The following is a 22736-nucleotide window of genomic DNA, read 5'->3' on the forward strand; positions in this document are numbered from 1 at the left end:
TGTGATTAATTGCAATCAATTTTTTTAATCACTTGACAGTCCTAGTTCTTAACTGTTTTTTACACACACCCAGGGCTCTGGTGTGATTCTGATGTCCCCCAACAGATCTCAGTTATTCAACATTTACAGAATCATAGAAATGTAGGGCTGGAAGGGAACTCAAAACTTCTTCTAGTTCACCCCTGTGCACTGAGGCAGGACCAAGTTTACATTTGTCCAAAGTCGTTCTTAAAGATCTTTCTAATATCTAACCTAAATCTCCCTTGCTGCAGATTAAGACCAGCTGTTTCTTGTTCTACCTTCAGTGAACAACCCTTAACGTATCTGAAGACAGTTACTGCCCCCTCAGTCTTAATATGCCAGTTTTTTAAACCCTTCCTCATAAAGGTTTGGAAAATATGACCTATCATTTTTATTGCTCTTCTCTGGACTCTCTCCAGTGCGCCCACATCTTTCTTAAAGTGTGGCACCCAGAACTGGACACAGTACACCAGCTGAGATAACTCCCAGTGCTGAGGAGAACACAACAATTATCTCCCTGACATACAAGACTCCTGTTAATACACCCTGGAATATCAGGTTTTTTTCGCAACTCCATCACACTGACTCGTTAGTGATCCACTATAACCTCAGCTCAGTGGTTTGAGCATTGGCCTGCTAAACCCAGGGTTGTGAGTTCAATCCTTGAGGGGGCCATTTAGGGATCTGGGGCAAAAATTGGGGACTGGTCCTGCTTTGAGCAGGGGGTTGGACTAGATGACCTCCTGTGGTCCCTTCCAACCCTGATATTCTATGATTCTATGATTCCAGATTCTTTTCAGCAGTCCTACCACTTAGCCAATTATTCCCCATTTTGTAGTTGTACATTTGATATTTCCTTTTTAATTATAGTATCCTGCACTTGTCTTAATTGAATTTCATCTTGTTGACTTCAGACCAATTCACCAATTTGTCAAGGTCATTTTGAATTCTAATCCAGTCCTCCAAAGTGCTTGATGTCCCGTCCCGTCCCCCTGCCCAGTTTGAGGTTATCCACTAGTTTTATAAGCATACGCTCCACTCCATTATCCAAGTCATTAATGAAAGTATTGAATAATCCTGGACCCAGGACAGAATACTGAGGGATCCAAGCAGATACCTCCTCCCAGTTTGACACCAACCATTAATTATTCTTTGAGTACAGTTTTTCAACCAGTTGCGAACAAACTTTATAATAAATTCATCTCTGGACTATATTTTCCTTATGAGAAAGTTTGCTTATGAGAATTCATGAGGGACTGGGTCAAAAACCTTACTACAATCAAGATATAGCTCATCTACAGCTTCCCCACAATCCACAAAGCCAGAAACCTTATAAAAGAAGTAAATTAGGTCTGACATGGTCTGACATGATTTGATGGGTTAGTGCAGTGGCTTTTTTTTAACTGGTGAATGCTTTCACACCGCAAGCCTCTGAGTGCGACCCCCCCATATAAATTAAAAACACTTTTTAATATATTTAACACCATTATAAATGCTGGAGGCAAAGCGTAGTTTGGGGTGGAGGCTGACAGCTTGCGACCCTCCATGTAATAACCTTGCGACCCCCTGACAGGTCCTGACCCCAGTTTGAGAACCCGTGTTAGTGCATGGCACACACTGCCCCTTTGGGTCCAAAAATGGGGAGTAACTGTTTTTTTAAACTTCTGGAAAATGGGCCCTAATTTTCACAGCTAATTTGGAAGGGGTTCAAACTATATACAGAAAGTTAATAATTTATATACTTTCCACAGAGAGGCGTGAAAATGATTGCTGGGTGTGTTGTGACTTTTCCATCTGGCAGATTACTACAGTAGAGCACCAGCACTAATCAATCAATTAGCACTGATTAGAGAGAAGATGAAGGACGATTAGGAGTGTCTCCTGAACCCACCTGAATGTGCTTAAGATCAAGGGCTCTCCCAAGCCCCCATAAACAGGAGGTACTCATAACGTGCTTAGATTCTTAATATTTTTAATGCAGACCTAGGTAATATGAGGGGACCGGGGACTGGCACAGTGAGGGAGAATGTGGATGCATGTGTGGACTGGAAATTTAGACTGGAAATTAGACGAAGGTTTCCAACCATCAGAGGAATGAAGTTCTGGAAGAGCCTTCCAAGGGGAGCAGTGGGGGTAAAACACATATCTGGCTTCAAAACTAAGCTTGATAAGTTTTTGGAGGAGATGGTATGATGGGAAAGCCTAATTTTGGCAATTAATTGGTCTTTGACTATTAGCAGTAAATATGCCCAATGGCCTGTGATGGGATGGGATCTGAGATACTACATAGAATTCTTTCCTGGGTGTCTGGCTGGCGAGTCTTGCCCACATGCTCAGGGTTTAGCTCACTGCCATATTTGGGGTCGGGAAGGAATTTTCCTCAAGGGCAGATTGGCAGAGGCACTGGGGGGTTTTCGCCTTCCTCTGCAGCATGGGGCACGGGTCACTTGCTGGAGGATTCTCTGCACCTTGAAGTCTTTAAATCACGACTTGAGGACTTCAGTAGCTCAGACATAGGTTATGGGTTTGTTACAGCAGTGGGTGGGTGAGATTCTGTGGCCTGCGTTGTGCAGGAGGTCAGAGTAGATGATCATAATGGTCCCTTCTGACCTTAAAGTCTATGATTCTATGCCTGGGAGAGTGCAGGGATGGATGGGGAGATAAATGGGGACGCGTGTCACAAGAGATGGGTTGGAAGCCTCAGGCCAGACAGATGGGTAACAAGGACATGAGTGACATGGAGCCTGAGAGCCCCACATTCTTCCCTCATGTGTGCGCATGGAACTGGAGTGCCCAGCCCTCATTTCCCTTACTTCTCAGGTGAGCCAGGATCTGGAGAAGTCCTGCTTCTCTGCATGGGAAGCTGAAAACAGGCCTGTTCAGCGCATGTTCCAAGCCCATGGTGCTGAGACGAAAGTGAGGGGTTGAGAATGGGCACGCTTGCTGCATATCACAAGCTCAGAAAAGAATAGGAACACCCACTGACATGAATTGCACAGTTCGCACACCTTAGAGCTATTGTTTTAGGCTTTATTCCCTTGGGGTGTTCTCATTTAACTGAGAACATATTGAGATGAATGGGCCACTTCATACATCTCTGAGCCTCCTAAGCTGCAGATGGATGTATAAAGATTCTTTCCCCTACATTAGGCCCAGATCTGGGGTAAGAATGTTCCATCTCCACTCTCCTGCCCCTTCCTGATTCCACGTGTTACAGGCATTCCTCACAGCCCCACCACTTTCCCAGTGCTCCATGGGCCCGTCAAATTTAACAGGGACATGGAGTGGCAAGGAGGAGGATGTAGCTGGTACAGGCATGAGGGGCTCAAAGCAGTGGGAATGCACATGAAGGCTCAGAACAGTGAGCAAGATGGATGAAATGTTGGAGGGATGACTCAGCAGCTGGGGGCACCTCAAAAAATCAGTTATATATGTACTCTTATTTTTGACATTTTCATCAGTAACATGGGATAGGAGAAAGGGGTAAAGAGATTTTGACAGCATGTTAATCAAATCTCCCCAATGTCACATCTTGGTATGTAAACAGCAGAGAAGAGAAATTCTTGAAAAGAAAGTAGAGTTTAGAAACACAGGCAGGAAATAAAATGAAATTCAGCATGGAAAAATTCAAAATTAATGTACGTGATAAAAAGTAATCCAAAATCAATTATTCACCCCCAATTAACATGAGAGTGGACAACAAGTTCTATGAGCCTGCAATACAACATGACACCAAAAAAAGTAATGCCATTTTATGCTGAAAGTGCCCAGGCATCACTTCAGGGGCAATAACCCCTTTCCATAATAATCTCGCAAGACCACACTATATTATGTTATATTCAGTTCTGAGAATCTCAATTGCAGGAAGACAAACTGAAGTAGTTTCAGAGAAAAGAAAAAGAAAGCAGAGGAAAATTTAGCCTGAGTAGAGGTTAAAAAAACTACTGATGAGGCTCTACTGTACTGTGGAATAGTCTTTAAAGTGACTTAGAACATAAGAATGGCCATAATGAGTCAGACTAATGGTCCATCTAGCCCAATATCCTGTCTTCTGACAGTGGCTAGTGCCAGATGCTTCAGAGAGAATGAACAGAACAGGGCAACTATTGAGTGATCCAACCCCTGTCAGCCAGTCCCAGCTTCTGGCAGTTGGAGGTTTAGGAACACCAAGAGCATAGGGTTTTGTTTTCCACATTTTCTCTTATATCATCTAAAATTACCCAAATGTATCCAGTAGGACATAACCCAGCTCTGATAGGTAAGACTAAGATTTAGTCGTGGGCATTTTTAGCATAAGTCATGGACAGGTCATGCGAAATAAACAAAAATTCATGGCCCCATGACCTGTCCTGACCTTGTATTATAAATACCCCTGACTAAATCTTTGGTTTTCTCGGGTGCTCCGCGGGGCGCAGCTGCTGCTCTGGAGCGGGGTCTCCGGGGCACCCGCTGGTGCTGGGGGGGGGTAGGGGGGGCATTCGGGGTGCCTGCTGGTACTCAGCGTAGGGGCTCTGGGGCACCTGCCACCGCTGGCAGGGGACAGCCCTGCTGGCCTGGGAACACCGTACTGCTGCTGCAGCGGCGCAGGACTTCCACTGCTGCTGGTGCGGGGCAGCCCACGAACACTGCTGTTGCAGGGGGGCGGTGCAACTGGCCTCAGGGCTGCCCCAACAGCCCTGGGGTCAGTTGCACCTGTCGGCTGCAGAAGTCACAGAGGTCCCGGAAGGTCACAGAATCTGTGACAGACTCGCAGCCTTACTGATCGGTAACAGTGGGTGGGTAAATGAACTAAATGACTGCGAAGTTCCTTATCTTGTTTGATTCAGTTTGAAAGCCACACCTATTGTGTATGGGTCACTTTTTAAAATGGGAGAGTTATTTCATCTTCCATTGTTCAAGGAGTTATGTCCGTCATAGCCCTGAAAAATCAATTATCCATTCACAAATACTGCAATATTTATTGACTGTGTTCAAACAACACCTTAGAATTTCTATACAGTTCTCTGCCCTCAAAAAAGTTGTTCACTTGAGCCTGGAAAGCCACAGGAGGCAGCCCCACTGAACTTTCAAGCCTTTCACAAATCAAGAATTTTTTTTCCCTTTGTTGGGGTCAGATAATCATCCCTTGTTAAACAAAAGAAACCTAACAATTGGTAAATTTTTGCATTTAGCTGGCTAAAACATATCAAATTATTAAAATCTATATGTGGAACCAACTGAAGAGAAAATCGCTTTGAAACTATGTGGAGTTGTTTTGAGTAGGAGCACATGAGTGGAGAGGCACAGGATACTCAGTCAAAAGAATATGCTTTGTATTTTGACTTAAGACACATTTTAAAGGAAGACTATCAACCTGAAATTTAAGCAATTTCAAAAAATAAAGCTACTTTTCATTTAGGTACTGCACCTGTCCATGAGTTCCCTTACCAATGTTTGTGATTTTACAATCACATTTTATTTTCGAAACTTTCACTTCTACATTGCTGTGACAGACTCAAACAAGTGAAACTGGCTATATAAAGTACAGAAAGTAAAAAGTACTACAGGTAGTTGACAGCACTCCATAAAAGTAAACAGATACAAAAATATTTCTCTCTCAAATCTTTCAGTTACAGTAAACTTAGGCATACTTATAACATTGGCAGGCATAAAAATTAGTGTGATTTTTAAATTTAAATGCCATTTCAAAGAGATGTTGCTAGAGCCGTGAACATAAACAATGTTTTCAACAAATTTTACCTCATTTTCTGTTAGTTAACTGTGTGTGTGTGATGGTCACTTAAGTCTCATGGCATTACTTCTGCTACCTGAGCAGACAAGTTTTTTTTTTTAAACAAACAGGAAGAGGACTTGACATCAGGGCGTAAATATTCATACATTGGACACACTTTTTCCGTTAATGTTACACCTAAAAAAAAAGTCTGCTCCTAAGAAAGTCTGCGGATAGCAAGTAAAAGATTGTAAAAATCACATTATTTGTATGTGTTCAAATACTCCCCCTGCTCCTCCCACTTTCTGTGTTTTTCACCCAACTCCAGTCATCACTATGCTCCACAGCTAGCATCCTATTAAGAGGATCAAGGAAGTTCACACATGCTACTGCAGTTATTTTAGAATATTTAGGGACTCCACAAGAAAGCAAGCTACACAAATATTTGAGTAAAATATAAATTCAGTCCAATGGAGTTTAAAGGGTCTGGAGGGAGAACATTTCTGACCTGACAACCTCTGTGGAGGAACTTGTTAGATGATCCAGTAAAGAGGCATTACCATCAATTTTGTTCACAATCTGCATTAAGAATTAGTCAAGCAAAGCAGCAGGAAAATTAAGTCTTTCATTGCATATCAGAAGTTCTTTCAGATCAGATGTATTTATTTTTTAAACTTAGTTATTTTTTAGACTTAAAAACAGAAACAAAACATTTACCCATCTTGTGTTGGTGGATATTCGCATTCTTCTCCTTTTGGAAATATGCTACTGGGAAATAGATCACATATTGGAATAGAAGGTGGATCTGTCTGCACCTTAGCTGTTGAGTAAACATTTTAAGAAGTTTTATACTGCAAGCTGTAAATTATTATCAACTGCAAGAAAAGCAAAAATAGCAAAGCATATTTAAGAGCCTCCTGCCAGAATTTCGGCTTATCCCCAGAACACCATGTACCATGATGCCCTCAAGTCATCTGACCTGGCTAATGCTCAGTGCAGCATTCAGAGGCACCAGAGAGAACTTTCAGACTGCCTTGGCCAAGGATCTACGTTGTGTGCCATCCCCCATGATATTTTTAATTGGACAACCATAATAGAGTAGGATAAGTTTAAGTGAGAATATGAGAAAATTCCCTTTATTATTGTTGTAATTGACACCTACGTCCTCTCTTCTTTTTCTTTTTCTTCTTTTTCTTCCCTGTTGCTCCATCTCCTTCACCCTCTCCGTCTGTAAAAGATATGTGTTTATATATACATACAAACCCTCAAAGAGTTAAATGTAGGACAAAAATTATCATGGCACCTTACTGAGAAACTACCAGGTAAAATGGCTTAAAGAACACTCAGAAAACTGATAGCTCAATTTTATACAAATTATGAGACAACCTGTATCTGACACCTGAGTTTACAGCTTGTACAAAGCAATGAAAAATCAGTTTTATACAAACTCTGTCTGAAAGTTAAACATCTGACTTCAATTAAAATGTGTACATCCCTTTTAAACTAAGCCACAAGCAAACAGAAGAATTTGAGTTTTGAACCAGGTACAACACTGCATCTGGGACCAATGCTGCTTCTACCTCAGCTGCATTGAACATGATGTTGTTCAGATTTGTTACAAGTCCCCAAATCCATAGATTCTACAAACTTTGAAGAAAGCTGAATAGGTAAGAGAGACAGCTAGAAGCAATCACCAACAGTTTCAGATTCCTTCCCAACTCCAGATTCAGATATAATAAGATATTTCTGAAAGTACCACTGCTGATAGCGTACCTCTGAATAGTTCCTTTATGTTGGTGGCATTTTTAAGAAGTGAATCAATGAAAAAATATGAGGAATTTGTTAGAAATAGAATACTTTCCATCCCAAATCCCATTCTCTGAATCTAGCTAACATGAGGCCTCTGCAGAAAAGGGGTTAGAAAGAATCATATCAGACAATACAGCTGGAAAGAAGTGACTACCAGTTTAGTGAACTGTTACTTTCCTTTACCAGAAAAAGAAAAACAGTGATGACAGAACTCACAAAAGTCAATGTGGTGTTCACCACATAAGTTGTGCAGAAGATATAAAAGACAGGTACCCCAGGAGTGGGACTAATATTCATGGTGCTCCTTCCTACAAATTTTCAGAGCTTGAAGAGAGAGGAGCACATGGCATCAAAGCAGCAAGAAACAACAGCTGGAGAGTGATTATAGCATGGTTTGACTCTATCCAAAAACAGTATTTACTTAACATGATGTGGCTACATCTAATAATGTTTACCTACTCCATGTGTGCAAAGATTATTTAACATTGTACAATATGTTTAGCTGAAGTGCTGATCACTCTGTACATCTATTTGCCCACACCTTCTAGATTGGGGCGGGCAAACTTTTTGGCCTGAGGGCCACATGGGGTTTTGGAAATTGTATGGAGGGCTGGTTAGGTGAGGGGGTCGTGCCCCGCCACCCGCCCGGACCCCTGCCCCATCCAACCCCCTGTTCCCGACCCCCCCCCCCGGACCCCTGCCCCATCCACAACCCCCCGCTCCCTGTACCCTGACTGACCCCCGCCACCCCATCCAACCCCTCCTCTCATTCCTGACTCCCCCCCCCGCCCGACCCCTGCCCCCATTCAACCTCCTGTTCCGGCCCCGACCCCTATCCACACCCCCACCCTCTGACCACCACCCTGAACTCCCCTGCCCTCTATCCAACCCCCCCCATCCCCCCCGCTCCCTGCCCCCTTACTGCGCTGCCTGAAGCACCAGTGGCTGGCGGTGCTACAGCTGCACCGCCTGGCTGGAGCCGGGCCACGCCAACACCTCCACCGCGCAGCACAGAGCACCGAGTCAGGCCGGGCTCTGCAGCTGCGCTGCCCCAGGGGCTCACAGCCCCGCCGCCCAGAGCATTGCGGCGGAGCAAGGAGAGGCTGGGGGGGGGACACAGCCTCCCGGGGCAGGAGCTATGGGGCCGGGCACGAGTGTCCTGCAGGCCGTAGTTTGCCCACCTCTGTTCTAGATCCAAATACTAGCCACTCCCAACTCTCCATGTTTTAGTTACAAAAACTGATTCCAGAAGTTGTCTCAATTTCTTACAAATATAAAGTGTTGCTATTTTCGTCATATTTACTCAGAACCCCATATTTGCTCATCTATAAAAATTGACAGGGCATTCCTTGGACAAAAATTGGAATCACTAGATCTCCATGCCTTTCAAATGGCAAATGATTTATGTAAAATGGTCAATGTAATCTGAGTTGTTAAATAGATTGGTGATTTTTAGATCATTGCAGCCCTGCAATGGGTGTAGATTTTAGTCCGCAAAAGAAAGTCCAGTTTCTGCCTTAAGTATCTCGTTTTAGCATCTTTAAGGATGTCTTATAGATACATACAGCTTGTTGTTTCTGCTTTCTAATCTGTCCTGCCAGGTTCTCAATCAAAAATGTATTTAGCATTTAGGTGGTCAATCTCTCCGAAGAGCCTGTACTTATTTCTTTCAATCACAATAACTGTGTCACACTGATCTTGACCTTGAACTGTGCTTAATCCATTAACACTGAATCAGAAAAAGTCGTAGCCTTGGCATATAGTTCACTAACTCACAAAGTCAGAGCATCTTCCAGGTCCCTATGCTAACCACTGCAGACACTGGCAAAATTCAAGAGGTCAGTAGCTAATCTTATTCACTTGCCAGCTAATGTCTTACCCTGCACCCGTCCACACGACAAAGCCATTTACTTCGACTTAAAGGGCTCTTAAAATCGACTTCTGTACTCATCCCCCGAAGAGGGGATTAGCGCTGAAATCGACCTTGCCGGGTCGAATTTGGGGTAGTGTGGTCGCAATTCAACGGTATTGGCCTCCGGGACCTATCCCAGAGTGCTCCATTGTGACCGCTCTGGACAGCGCTCTCAACTCAAACACACTGGCCAGGTAGATAGGAAAAGGCCCGCGAACTTTTGAAACTCATTTCCTGTTTCGCCAGCGTGGCAAGTTGCAGGTGAGTGCAGAGCTCATCAGCAGAGGTGACTATGATGGAGTCACAGAATCGCAAAAGAGTTCCAGCATGGACTGAATGGGAGGTACGGGATCTGATCGCTGTATGGGGAAATGAATCCGTGCTATCAGAACTCCGTTCCAAAAGACGAAATGGCCAAACGTTTGAAAAAAATCTCCAAGGGCATGAAGGACAGAGGCTAGAACAGGGACCTGCAGCAGTGCCGCGTGAAACTTAAGGAGCTCAGGCAAGCCTGCAAAAAACCAGAGAGGCAAACGGCCGCTCAGGGTCAGAACCCTAAACATGCCGCTTCTATGATGAGCTGCATGCCATTCTAGGGGGTGCAGACACCACTACCCCACCCCTGTGCTTTGACTCCATCAATGGATTATCATGCAACAGGGATGCGCATTTTGGGGACGAGGAAGATGAGGAGGAGGAGGCTGAAGATACCGCACAGCAAGCAAGCGGAGAAACCATTTTCCCCAAGAGCCAGGAACGGTTTCTCACCCTAGACCTGGAGCCAGTACCCCCCACGAACCCACCCAAGGCGGGCTCCCAGACCCACCAGGCGGAGAAGGGACCTCTGGGGAGTGTACCTGTGTAAATATAATACATGGTTTAAAGCAAGCGTGCTTAACAATTAATTTGCGGCCAGTACAGCTACTGGAAAAGTCTGTTAACATGTCTGGGGATGGAGCGGAAATCCTCCAGGGACATCTCCATAAAGCTCTCCTGGATGTACTCCCAAAGCCTTTGCAAAAGGTTTCTGGGGAGGGCAGCCTTATTCCGTCCTCCATGGTAGGACATACTACCATGCCAGGCCAGTAGCAAATAGTCTGGAGTCATTGCATAACAAAGCATGGCAGCGTACAGTCCCGGTGTTTGCTGGCATTCAAGCAACATCCATTCTTTATCTCTCTGTGTTATCCTCAGGAGAGTGATATCATTCATGGTCACCTGGTTGAAATAGGGTAATTTTATTAAGGGGACATTCAGAGGTGGCCGTTCCTGCTGGACTGTTTGCCTGTGGCTAAACAGAAATCTTCCCCGCTGTTAACCACGCGGTGGGGGTGGGTGGGGTGGGGGGGTGAAGCAATCATCCCAGAGAATTGGGTGTGTGTGGTGGGGGGAGGAGGGGTTAGTTGGGTTTGTGCTGCACGTTAACCCGAAAACCGCAGCCCCTCCTTTTAAATTGCCAACCCATTTTAAATGGCCAACCCAACGGCTGTTTGGTATGGGAAATGAGGGTGCTGCTGTTTGAAACCATTCCCACATGTTATGAAGGTTAAAGAAGCCAAAAGACTGGCTTACCATGGCTGCCTGCAAGCTGAATTCTGTTGCCCGCCGGCCCTGCGTGTGTGATCTCTCTCACCAAACCAGCAGACCCTCAATATAAGAGGCAAAATGCAACCTTGTACCAAATGCACATGTGCTATGTAATGTTAACAGCAAGGTTCACTAGAAAAGAGTCTACCCATTGTTCTCTAAAATGTGTCTCTAACTACTACTCTCCCTTTTTTTCCCCCTCCCGCAGCTGCAAATGTTTCAACGCTCACACTACCATCGCCTTCCCAGAGGCTAGCGAAGATTAGAAGGCGAAAAAAATGCACTCGCGATGAAATGTTCTCTGAGCTCATGCAGTCCTCCCACACTGAAAGAGCCCAGCAGAACGCATGGAGGCAGACAATGTTAGAGTCCAGGAAAGCACAATATGAACAGGAGGACAGGTGGCGGGTTGAAGATAAGTGGCGGGTTGAAGATGATAGGTGGCGTCAGCTTGCTGACGGAAGGCAGGAGTCAATGCTGAGGCTACTGGAAGATCAAACTAATATGCTCCGGGGTACAGTTGAGGTGCAGGAAAGGCAGCAGGAGCACAGATCGCTGCTACAGCCCCTGTGTAACCAACCACCCTCCTCCCCAAGTTCCATAGCCTCCTCACGCAGTCTCCCAAGAAAGCGGTGTGGAGGGGGAACGGGGAGTGTCCTCTGGGCACCCAACCACTCTATCCAGAGGACTGCCCAAGCAACAGAAAGCTGGCATTCAAGTTTTAAAGTGCAGCGTGGCCTTGTCCTTCCCTCCTCCTGGGCTACCCTGGCAGTTATCCCCCTATTTGTGTGATGAATGAATAAAGAATGCATGAATTTGAAGCAACAATGACTTTATTGCCTCTGCAAGCGGTGATCGAAGGGGGGAGGGGAGGATGGTTAGCTTACAGGGAAGTAGAGTGAACCAAGGGGCAGGGGGTTTCATCAAGGAGAAACAAACAGAACTTTCACACCGTAGCCTGGACAGTCATGAAAGTGGTTTTCGAAGCTTCTCTGATGCGCACCACGCCCTCCTGTATTCTAACCGCCCTGGTGTCTGGCTGCGTGTAATCAGTGGCAAGGCGATTTGCCTCAACCTCCCACCCCACCATAAATGTCTTCCCCTTACTCTCACAGATATTGTGGAGCACACAGCAAGCAGTAATAAACAATGGGAATACTGGTTTTGCTGAGGTCTAACCGAGTCAGTAAACTGTACCAGTGTGCTTTTAAATGTCCAAATGCACATTCTACCACCATTCTGCACTTGCTCAGCCTGCAGTTGAACAGCTCCTGACTACTGTCCAGGCTGCCTGTGTATGGCTTCATAAGCCATGGTATTAAGGGGTAGGCTGGGTCCCCAAGGATAACTATAGGCATTTTAACATCCCCAACGGTTGTTTACTGGTCTGGAAGAAAGTCCCTTGCTGCAGCTGTTGAAACAGACCAGAGTTCCTCAAGATGCGAGCGTCATGTACCTTTCCCAGCCATCCCACGTTGATGTCGGTGAAACGTCCCTTGTGATCCACCAGTGCTCAAAGCACCATTGAAAAGTACCCCTTTCGGTTTATGTACTCCCTGCCTTGGTGCTCCGGTGCCAAGATAGGGATATGGGTTCCATCTATCGCCCCACCACAGTTAGGGAATCCCATTGCAACAAAGCCATCCAGTATGACCTGCACATTTCCCAGAGTCAGTACCCTTGGTAGAAGCAGCTCAGTGATTGCGTTGACTACTTGGATCACAGAAGCCCCCACAGTAGATTGCCCACTCCAAATTGATTCCCGACTGACCGGTAGCTGTCTGGCGTTGCAAACTTCCACAGGGCTATCGCCACTCGCTTGTGAACTGTGAGGGCTGATCTCATCTTGGTATTCTGGTGCTTCAGGACAGAGGAAAGCAAGTCACAAAGTTCCATGAAAGTGGCCTTACGCATATGAAAGTTTCGCAGCCATTGGGAATCGTCCCAGACCTGCAACACTATGCAGTCCCACCAGTGTGTGCCTGTTTCTCGGGCCCAGAATCGGTATTCCACTGCATGAACCTGTCCCTTTACCACCATGATGTCCACACTGTCGGGGCCCATACTTTGAGAGAAGCCTGTGTCCATGTCCTCATCACTCTCCTTACTGTGCTGCCGTCACCTACTCGCCTGATTTTGCAGGTTCTGATTCTGCATATACTGCTGGATAATGCGCGTGGTGTTTAGAACTGTCATAACTGCCACGGTGATCTGAGCGGGCTCCATGCTTGCCGTAGTAAGGCGTCTGCACAGGTAACCCAGGAAAAAAGGCACAAAACGATTGTCTGCCGTTGCTTTCACAGAGGGAGGAAGGGGGACCAGATGACATGTACCCAGAACCACCCGTGACAATGTTTTTGCCCCTTCAGCCGTTGGGATCTCAACCCAGAATTCCAATGGGTGGCAGAGACTGCGGGAACTGTGGGATAGCTACCCACAGTGCAATGCTCCGGAAATCGATGCTAGCCTCGGTACTGTGGACTCACTCTGCCGACTTAATGGTCTTACTTGGGAACACACACAATCGACTGTATAAAATCGATTTCTAAAAAATCGACTTCTATAAATTTGACCTAATTTCATAGTGTAGACATAGCCTCAGAAACACAATAACTATACTTTCCATTATCTCAGATGAGCTAAGCTGCAAGCCCAATTCAGAATGCAGAAGAACCGTACTGAATACTTTCCGAACCCTTCTTCCCATCCAGTGGGCAGTGTTAGGGTTACCCAACTGTGGAGATGGCCAAAAAATTGAGTATTTTTTTAAAGAAAAACGAACAGGAACAGATTTTAGGCACAGTCTCTATGCTATTTCCCACAATTACACAGATTTCAAGTGGTGTGAAAAGAATGGGTCAGGCAAAAGACACCAAAGGCAATCAAAAAATTAAAAATTCTGATACTTGTGTATATTGTAAAAGAATTTACAAGTAATTTGTACAGAAGAGAGGGAGAGCGTTATTTCAGTGAGAATAGCACTTTAAATTTAAGGTTAAGTATTGATAACTACACTGTAAAAGAGACAGAGCACAATGAAATTCAATGTACTAGTTTATCTATGAAGAAAAACACTCTCCCCGAGATAAAATATCCAAGGATTCTAATCCCACCCCCCCAGGAATTCCTTTCACTATGAAGCATTCACTATTATTCTCACTGAATTCTGACTCAACAGCCATCATCGTAACAACGTACACATTACATTAACATTAATATTCCTTTACCCCACCACCTGAAGTAAGCCATCAGAAATCCAGTTTTATCAGAACATAGTACTATGAACAGCAATTAAATGGCCTTGGATACTGTACATACATTCAGAATCAAAGGTTATTGTCTAGTACTATATGCACCAATGCAATTGTTTTTTCGTCTTTCTACTAAGTGTTTTTGGATACTAATATCCAATTTCATATGTTCTGAAACCTAAAGCTCCAGAGGTAGTTTGCCAAGAGATGAATTTAAAGATGATCACTTTAGGATATTGAGCCAACTTTAATGATAATTCAGCAGACAGGTGCTAAATGCACGGTTTTATTACAGAGAAAAATGAATTTACTAAACAGGTTAATTCTATTTGATTTTCAAACATGTAATATGTTTATAAGATAAGGTATGTTTAAATTCAGATTAGAAACAAAAAATGATTCTTTAGAATCATAGAATATCAGGGTTGGAAGGGACCTCAGGAGGTCATCTAGTCCAACCCCCTGCTCAAAGCAGGACCAATTTCCAATTTTTGCCCCAGATCCCAAATGGCCCCCTCCAGGATTGAACTCACAACCCTGGGTTTAGCAGGCCAATGCTTAAACCACTGAGCTGATTCACAAACTACTTGTTTAGAATCTGTATTGGCAACAATCAAAAGCGTGTACCTGTACTGCAGTGTGTTTCATATTTCTTTAGTTGGGTTTCTGTGCAACAACTAGGATTACAGGTAGAATTTTCTTCAGTGACGAGAAATACACACATTTTATAATAGTGTCTTATTTATTTTAGCATCTCCTCAGACTCTTCCTCCAGCATTCCCCTATGTTATTTGTTCTATATCAGACTAAAAGATCTCTTTTGTGGTATAAATCAATAAGGATAAAAACCAGCTACAACTTTTGCTATTAGCTTGCACAATATGTTTGTCTGAAATTTAACCTCTTGCTCAAGTTACATAATGTTGCTTAACAGTGACTGAGGATAGCAAATTACTGAATATGAAGAAAGATACTGCAAATTACAATTTTGCATGAAAAAAATTACTTAAACTGGAAAAAACTAGACAGCTGTAGAAAATACAATTTCAAGCACTTCATAGACTTTCATTTTAGATGTTAAAAAAACAAAAATATTACACTTGCCTTCATCATCATCATCTTTTTCCTTCTCCTCCAGTGTTTGTTTATCCAACTGTTTTGCTATATCATCAAGAGCACCTTCTAATTCTCTCTCTGTTTCTTGTTGTCCTGTTTGCAAGATAAAGTGTGATTTAACACAATAAAATGGCTCTGAATTATGATATAAAAACCTAAAAAAATTATCTAAATATTTTTACCACCCTCATTATGAAGATATCAGAGCACTTCTCACCTTTTCTAAAGTAGCAAACATGTAATAACAACTCTTAGGTACTATGGTGACAGGGGCCATTATAAAAACCTGCACATAAAGGTAAGATTATCCAATAGTTCAAATAACTACAGTTCTTTTCTGTTTGTATAATTCTGCTGTCCCTAGCACCAGCCTGCTCCAGGGAGATAACACAAGTGTTATGAAAATAATGATAAACATGAAGTATCTTCATCTCTAACTTCTAGCCTGTTAAAAGAAACTCAGATTGTGATTTCCTTACACTATTTGCACAGACTCACCTCAGACCTCTATGTACAATATTTGGGAGGTTAGCAGGGAAAGGCTCCCTCCTGTGGGATAAACTTTAAGGCAACAAAATTATGCTCTTTATCTCTGGCCGTAGGGGTGGATACTGCTGTGTACAAAACAGCATTCGCAATCTCCTTGCAAACTGTCCCAGAAATAGGCTGGGAGCTGAAACACACAGGAACTTTCTCTCTCACACAAACATATGAGCAACCAACAGTCCCTGTGCCAATTATATGACTCTTTCCATCTTTACCACTATTTTGAGTGATCTTCAGGCACCTCACATCACCTGACTCAAAGACAAGCAACAGGAGCAGAGAGAGTGAGGGAAACAGCAGCAAGGCCACAAAGATACTAGCCAGTTACGGTATCAGTCTCATCGTGGCCCACCACTGACAGACTGAACCCAGGGCAGACTTCCCCGTCCCAGTGGCAGCCACGCTCCCAGAACCCCCTCCCAGATCAAGGAGAGACTTGTCCCCCAGTCCCGCCACAGCCACACACACACACACCTCCCAACCCCCCCTCCACGGCCGCTTCTCGCACCCCACCCCCACCCACAGACGGCCCCCAAAAGCCGCTTCACGAGCCCCGGCCCCCGCCGCCCCCCGCCAAGGAGGCTTCACTCCCGAGCCCCTCCCGAGGCAGCCCCCCGTCACACGCCGCCCCCAAGGAGGTTCGCCCCAGTCCCCCCACACTAACTCTAGCCCCTCCCCCGCCCGCCGCGGGCCCTGCCCGGCTCCGCTCCCTGCCCGCGGGAGGGTCTCCAGGCCCCGCTCCGGCCCCCTACCCGCGGAGGCGGCTTTGCCCTTCTTCTTTTTCCGCCGCTTCTTCTTGGCGCCTTCCTCGGCGCCGGGCCCCACCGCGCCGCCCTCCGCGTCCTCGGGCTCGGGCTCCAGCGGCAGCTCCCCGTTCAGGTGCTTCGCCGCCTGCTCCGCGCCCGCCATGTTGCCGCGGCCTGACACCGACGGAGAGCCCAGCGGGACCGCCCCCCGCCACCAGCGCCGCGCTCGATGGTACAGCGCGGGGCATGCCGGGAAGGCTCGAGCCCGGCCGCCGGGCGGGGCGACGGGACGCGTGCTGCTGGGAGGGGGAGGGGGGAGAGGGGAGGAGTCTGTGCGCGCGCTGCCTGTGCGGGGCTGCTCTGCGCCCCCTGGCAGCCTGGCCGGGCCTTGGAGCGGGGCCTGCCCCTGGCCGCCTCCGTCTCCCTGGTGTCAGCCCCGGCCCGTAGCATATCGGAGGCAGACTTGTGTGTCGACGGGGAAAGCGTTTTGACACCGTTTGCGCAGGCGCCCCTCCCCCTCCCGTGTTCTGACCGCTTACACGGCCTGCAGAAGTTTTTCAAATTTCAGAGTTGGGGCATCTTCCTTCAGTCATATTACAAGTATTGTCACCTCTCTAACCCAGCTGGCAAAAACAACCACCCCCCACCCCCCTGATCCCCTTTCCCCTGCTTTGTTGTCTTGCACAGTATGGTGACTGTACATAACATTTGGACCAAAAAAAAGGCCTGGTGGAGCCATCTTTCAACTCCATTGCCATTGTCTGAACCACTTGGGTGACTCCAGATACGTTCAGAGAATTGGGCTTCTGTTTGGAGGGGATCAGTGGATCAGGCAGATAGGCTGGCAACTCACTGCAAAGGAGAGTGGTGTAGAAGCCAATAATGTGGACGCTACTGTATGTTCCCCCACAAGAATCTTTTGAAGGGCTATAGCAGAAAACAAAAGACTATACATATAGACTATACATAGGAGCAGTTCCTACTCAAAGGGATAATTGTTATGAATAAGTTCATAGAATCACAGAAGATTAGGGTAGGAAGAGACCTCAGAGGGTCATCTAGTTCAATCTCCTGCTCAAAGCAGGACCAACCCCAACTAAGTCATCCCAGACAGGTCTATGTCAAGCCTGACCTTAAAAACCTCTAAGGATGGAGATTCTACCACCTCCCTAGGTAACCCATTCCAGTGCTTCACCACCCTTCTAGTGAAATAGTTTTTCCTAATATCCAACCTAGACCTGTTCTCTGCAACTTGAGACCACTACTCCTTGTTCTGTCATCTCCCACCACTGAGAACAGCCTAGGTCCATCCTCTTTGGAACCTCCCTTCAGATAGTTAAAGGCTGCTATCAAATCTCCCCTCGCTCTTCTTTTCTGCAGACTAAATAAGCCGAGTTCCCTCAGCTTCTCGTAAATCATGTGCCCCAGCCCTCTAATAATTTTCGTTGCCCTCCACTGAACTCTCTCAAATTTGTCCACATGCTTTCTGCAGTGGGGGCCCAAAACTGGACACAATACTCCAGATGTGGCCTCACCAGTGCCAAATAGAGGGGAATAATCACTTCCCTCGATCTGCTGACAATGCTCCTACTAATGCAGCCCAATATGCCATTAGCCTTCTTGGCAATATGGGGACACTGTTGACTCATATGCAGCTTCTCGTCCACTGTAATCCCCAGGTCCTTTTCTGCAAAACTGCCGCTTAGCCAGTCGGTCCCCAGCCTGTAGCAATGCATGGGATTCTTCTGTCCTAAGTGCAGGACTCTGCACTTGTCCTTGTGAACCTTGTCCGATTTCTTTTAGCCCAATCCTCCAATTTGTCTAGATCACTCTGGACTTAACCCTACCCTCCAGCATATCTACTTCTCCCCCAGTTTAGGGTCATCCACGAACTTGCTGAGGGTGCAATCCATCCCATCATCCAGATAATTAATGGAGATATTGAATAAAACCGGCCCCAGGACAGACCCCGGGGGCACTCCGGTTGATACCAGCTGCCAACTACACATCAAGCTGTTGATCACTACCTATTGAGCCCGACAATCTAGTCAGCTTTCTATCCACCTTATAGTCCATTCATCCAATCCATACTTTTTTAACTTGCTGGCAAGAATACTGTCGGAGACCGTATCAAAAGCTTGCTAAACTCAAGATATATCACGTCCACCACTTTCCCCATATCCACAGAGCCAGTTATCTAATCATAAAGGCAATCAGATTGGTCAGGCATGACTTGCCCTTGGTGAATCCATGTTAACTGTTCCTCATCACCTTTCTCTCCTCCAAGTGCTTGAAAATGGATTCCTTGAGGACCTGCTCCATGATTTTTCCAGGGACTGAGGTGAGGGTGATCGGACTGTAGTTCCCCGGATTCTCCTTCTTCCCTTTTTTAAAGATGGGCACCATATTTGCCTTTTTCCAATCGTCCGGGACCTCCCCCGATCACCATGAGTTTTCAAAGATAATGGCCAATGGCTCTGCAATCACATCCCTTAGCACCCTCGGATGCATTAGATCCGGCCCCATGGATGGCTCAGCTTTTCTAAATAGTCCTTAATCTGTTCTTTCACCACTGAGGGCTGCTCACCATCTCCCCATACTGTGCTGCCGAGTGCAGCAGTCTGGGAGCTGACCCTGTCTGTGAAGACCAAGGCAAAAAAAGCATTTAGTACTTCAGCTGTTTCCACGTCATCTGTCACTAAGGATCCCACCCTTTCCCTGACCTTCTTTTTGTTGTTAACATACCTGTAGAAACCCTTCTTGTTACCCTTCACATTCCTTGCTAGCTGCAACGCCAATTGTGCTTTGGCCTTCCTGATTACACCACTGCATGCTCGAGCAATATTTTTATACTCCTCCCTAATCATCTGTCCAAGTTTCCACATCTTGTAAGCTTCCGTTTTGTGCTTAAGCTCACCGAAGATTTCTCTGTTAAGCCAAGCTGGTCGCCTGCCATATTTGCTGTTCATTCTACACATTGGGATGGTTTGTGCCTGCGTCCTCAATTAAGCTTCTTTCAAATACAGCCAGCTCTCCTGGACTCCTTTCCCCCTCATATTAGCCTCCCAGGGGATCCTGCCCATCAGTTCCCTGAGGGATTCAATGTCTGCTTTTCTGAAGTCCAGGGTTCATATTCTGCTGCTCTCCTTTCTTCTTTTTGTCAGGATCCTGAATTCAACTGTCTCATGGTCACAGTTGCCCAGGTTGCCACCCACTTCTACTTCCCCTATCAATTCTTCCCTGATTGTGAGCAGCAGGTCAAGAGGAGCAGGAGCCCTAGTTGGTTCCTCCAGCACTTGCACCAGGAAGTTATCCTCAACAATACCGTATCTAATACTTAGATACAGTGGGTGAGGTAATATCTTTTATTGGACCAACCTCACCCACCCTGTCTCTCTAATATCCCGAGACTGACATAGCTACAACAACACTGCATACAACAATTATAACACTTAGAGCTGTTATGCATTTTATAACTTCAGTATACTGAACAAACTAATTAACCCTCTCTGATGGGTCTTGAGGTATCTAGGACTGTGAGTCACCTTTTTACCTCCTGCCTCTACCAAGAGGGAATCTTGCCTGTGGCAGATTGTTGTTAGCTCCCTGATACCATCAGCCTGTCAGCCACTCAAACACTCTGTTCTGGCCTATGCCAGCCCCAATGTTGCCTTGCAAGTTAACAAGAGGTGCACCCCAGTCCCTGAGTCCCCTTGAACCTGAGTTCCCCTGTGATATCCAGCCCTTGACACTGGCTACATCAAGGAATCCAGATCCCTTGATCCCAAAGAAACAGTGTACCCCAGTTTACCAGGTGAACCTTAAATCACCACTTGTATATAATACACAGCACTTATAATAAAACTAAAGAAGGTTTAAGTAAGAATGGTGGTTCCATTAGAAACAAGAGAGAGTGATGGAAATAAATGGTTACTATAAAATGAAATAATAAAACGTGATCTAGGGCTTACACTTATTAATAGTTACCTTTCTTAGCTAATAAGGTAGGTTTCCTCTCCAAAGTTCAGTCTCTTGCCAAGGGGGCTGGTTTCACAGGAACTAGGATCAAATCTTTCATTTGACCACTCAACAAGATGTCGCCTCACTCAGTAAATGGATGAAGAGTGTCTTTCTCCACACTGTTATATATGATTCAGTCTTTTGTCTTTATTCACAGACCAGTTGATCCCCTCTCTGTTATGGTATGCCTTTCCCCTCCAAGTGGTTTTGGTTGTTTGTAGTTGTCTTTGCTGGTTTTCCATTGACTGTTCTGGGATCAGGCAAGAATAGACAATTGAACAGTGCACTACATCACCGGCTGACCTGAGAGGGGTGGTAACTGCCTCCCACTTGAATCATTACTGAGACATACAATTTGCTGGTGACTAACTTGTACTTCAAGTCATAATAAGGTATAGTTTTCAATATAGTTACATTATTGCTGAAATATTATCCATACATACATCTCACAATGATTATGAGTATTGATAAGTTACAATCTTTCAGTACCTGTCATGGATAAATACCATGGTGTTTAGATATAGTAGTGTATTAGGTATAGTGAGTTGTCGGCTCTGAGACAGGAGTTGCTTGGAAAGAGCAGTGAACCCTTAGCCTCACAAGAGCCTGATTTTAGAGTTAGAAAAGTGAGGAAGAGAAGTTAAGTAATTTGCCAAAGTTCACATGGAGCAAGAGTTATACACAGAGCTGAGATTAGTATACCCGAGATCCTGGTTTCTAATCCTGCTGTTCAGAGGGACCACTAGTCCATCCTATCTTTCACAGGGACAGACCAGATAGACTATTCCAAATACAAAAAATCTTTCCATTGTTTCTATCGCTATAGCCCTTGTCCACCCACCAGTCTTGCTTGCTGGGGATGGAAACAATGTGAGGGAAATGCCATACATTGACATTTGTAGAATTCCCACATCCTTTGCTTGTAAAACACAATATAGATGTAAAGTAGTATAAAAACAAAAAGGGAGAACAGCTGTGCTGCCATTCATCACCACTTCATTAATTAAGTCAACTTCATTCCTGATACCACTAGGCCTGGTCTACCCACAGTTTTTGTACTGGTATAACTATGTCAGTCAGGGGTCTGATATTTTTCATACTAGAATATTATAACTATACCAGTACAACCCCTATATGGACAGAGTTATGCCAGTAAAAAGCTGCTTTATGACAGTATCGTTTATTTCCCTTCCTGTACGGGAATAAAGTATACTGATATAAGCATATTTATACTGGTATAACTGTATCCACTGAAAGTTGTACCAGTATAGTTAAAACGGTACAACTTTTGTGTGTAGACAAGGCTGCTAACTTTTTAACACTGTTCCCATTTCTGCTATTCTGTTATTCATGCTCCCTGATCAGGATCTCTGCAGTGTGTAGCTGATTAGGGTAGGCCACAAAGGATCAGCCTTTCGTTTTATTAACAATATATTGCATAGCTATATATATAATGTTACTACTGCCTCGGACAGCTTTAATCTATTTCTTTGCTGTGTGGTTTTCTAATTAGATAGGAGGGAGGATGCACAGAGCAGGTGTTTTTTGTTTTTTAATCTGGACAAGCCTTCATTTTTATTTATTGTTTTTATTTGTGCATATCATCTGTATTGTGCCTATTATAGTCCTGCGGGTCCATAACCCTTTCCCCTCCAAGTGGTTTTGGTTGTTTGTAGTTGTCTTTGCTGGTTTTCCATTTACTGTTCCCATTTTCCAGTACTTTTTTTGTTTTTCAGCTTCACATATAGCCATTGTCCCTTCTGGGGAGCTGAGGGAGGCAGCCATGGTGGACTGGGACAGATGCACTGAGTGGTGCTCCCTATCCTGCTCCTTAATTTTTCATAAGATTAGGAAATTTTCCAGCCCATTTGTTTTCCCAATTACATAGCAGGGGTTAGAGATAATGGAGGTCTGCAAGTTTATGGAAGCCCAGTAGGTCAGGAGGGGACTAGAGAGGAGGAGATGATATTGAGCAGTGGTGGAGAGAAGAAAAAGTGAGAGTAATAACAATGCAGAGC

The 22736-nt window shown here is 45.1% G+C and overlaps 1 protein-coding gene across 2 annotated transcripts in view; it reads right to left on the reverse strand.

Moving 5' to 3' along the window:
• The window catches only part of METAP2 (methionyl aminopeptidase 2), a 36222-nt gene extending 19273 nt beyond the window's left edge, over window positions 1-16949 (reverse strand). The window contains exons 1-4 of one of the 2 annotated variants that reach the window (XM_073327501.2): window positions 16705-16948; window positions 15395-15499; window positions 6894-6959; window positions 6449-6551 (exon numbers count right to left, since the gene is read on the reverse strand). In XM_073327501.2, the coding sequence (XP_073183602.1) occupies window positions 6449-6551; window positions 6894-6959; window positions 15395-15499; window positions 16705-16861 (431 nt within the window). In that variant the 5' untranslated portion in view covers window positions 16862-16948. Of the gene's footprint in view, window positions 1-6448; window positions 6552-6893; window positions 6960-15394; window positions 15500-16704 lie in introns of both variants that reach the window. The other variant, XM_073327502.1, reaches the window with a different exon arrangement.
• Window positions 16950-22736: the final 5787 nt, after the last annotated feature.

The sequence above is a fragment of the Lepidochelys kempii genome, chromosome 1, assembly GCF_965140285.1.
Source record: "Lepidochelys kempii isolate rLepKem1 chromosome 1, rLepKem1.hap1, whole genome shotgun sequence".
Taxonomy (NCBI): domain Eukaryota; kingdom Metazoa; phylum Chordata; order Testudines; family Cheloniidae; genus Lepidochelys; species Lepidochelys kempii.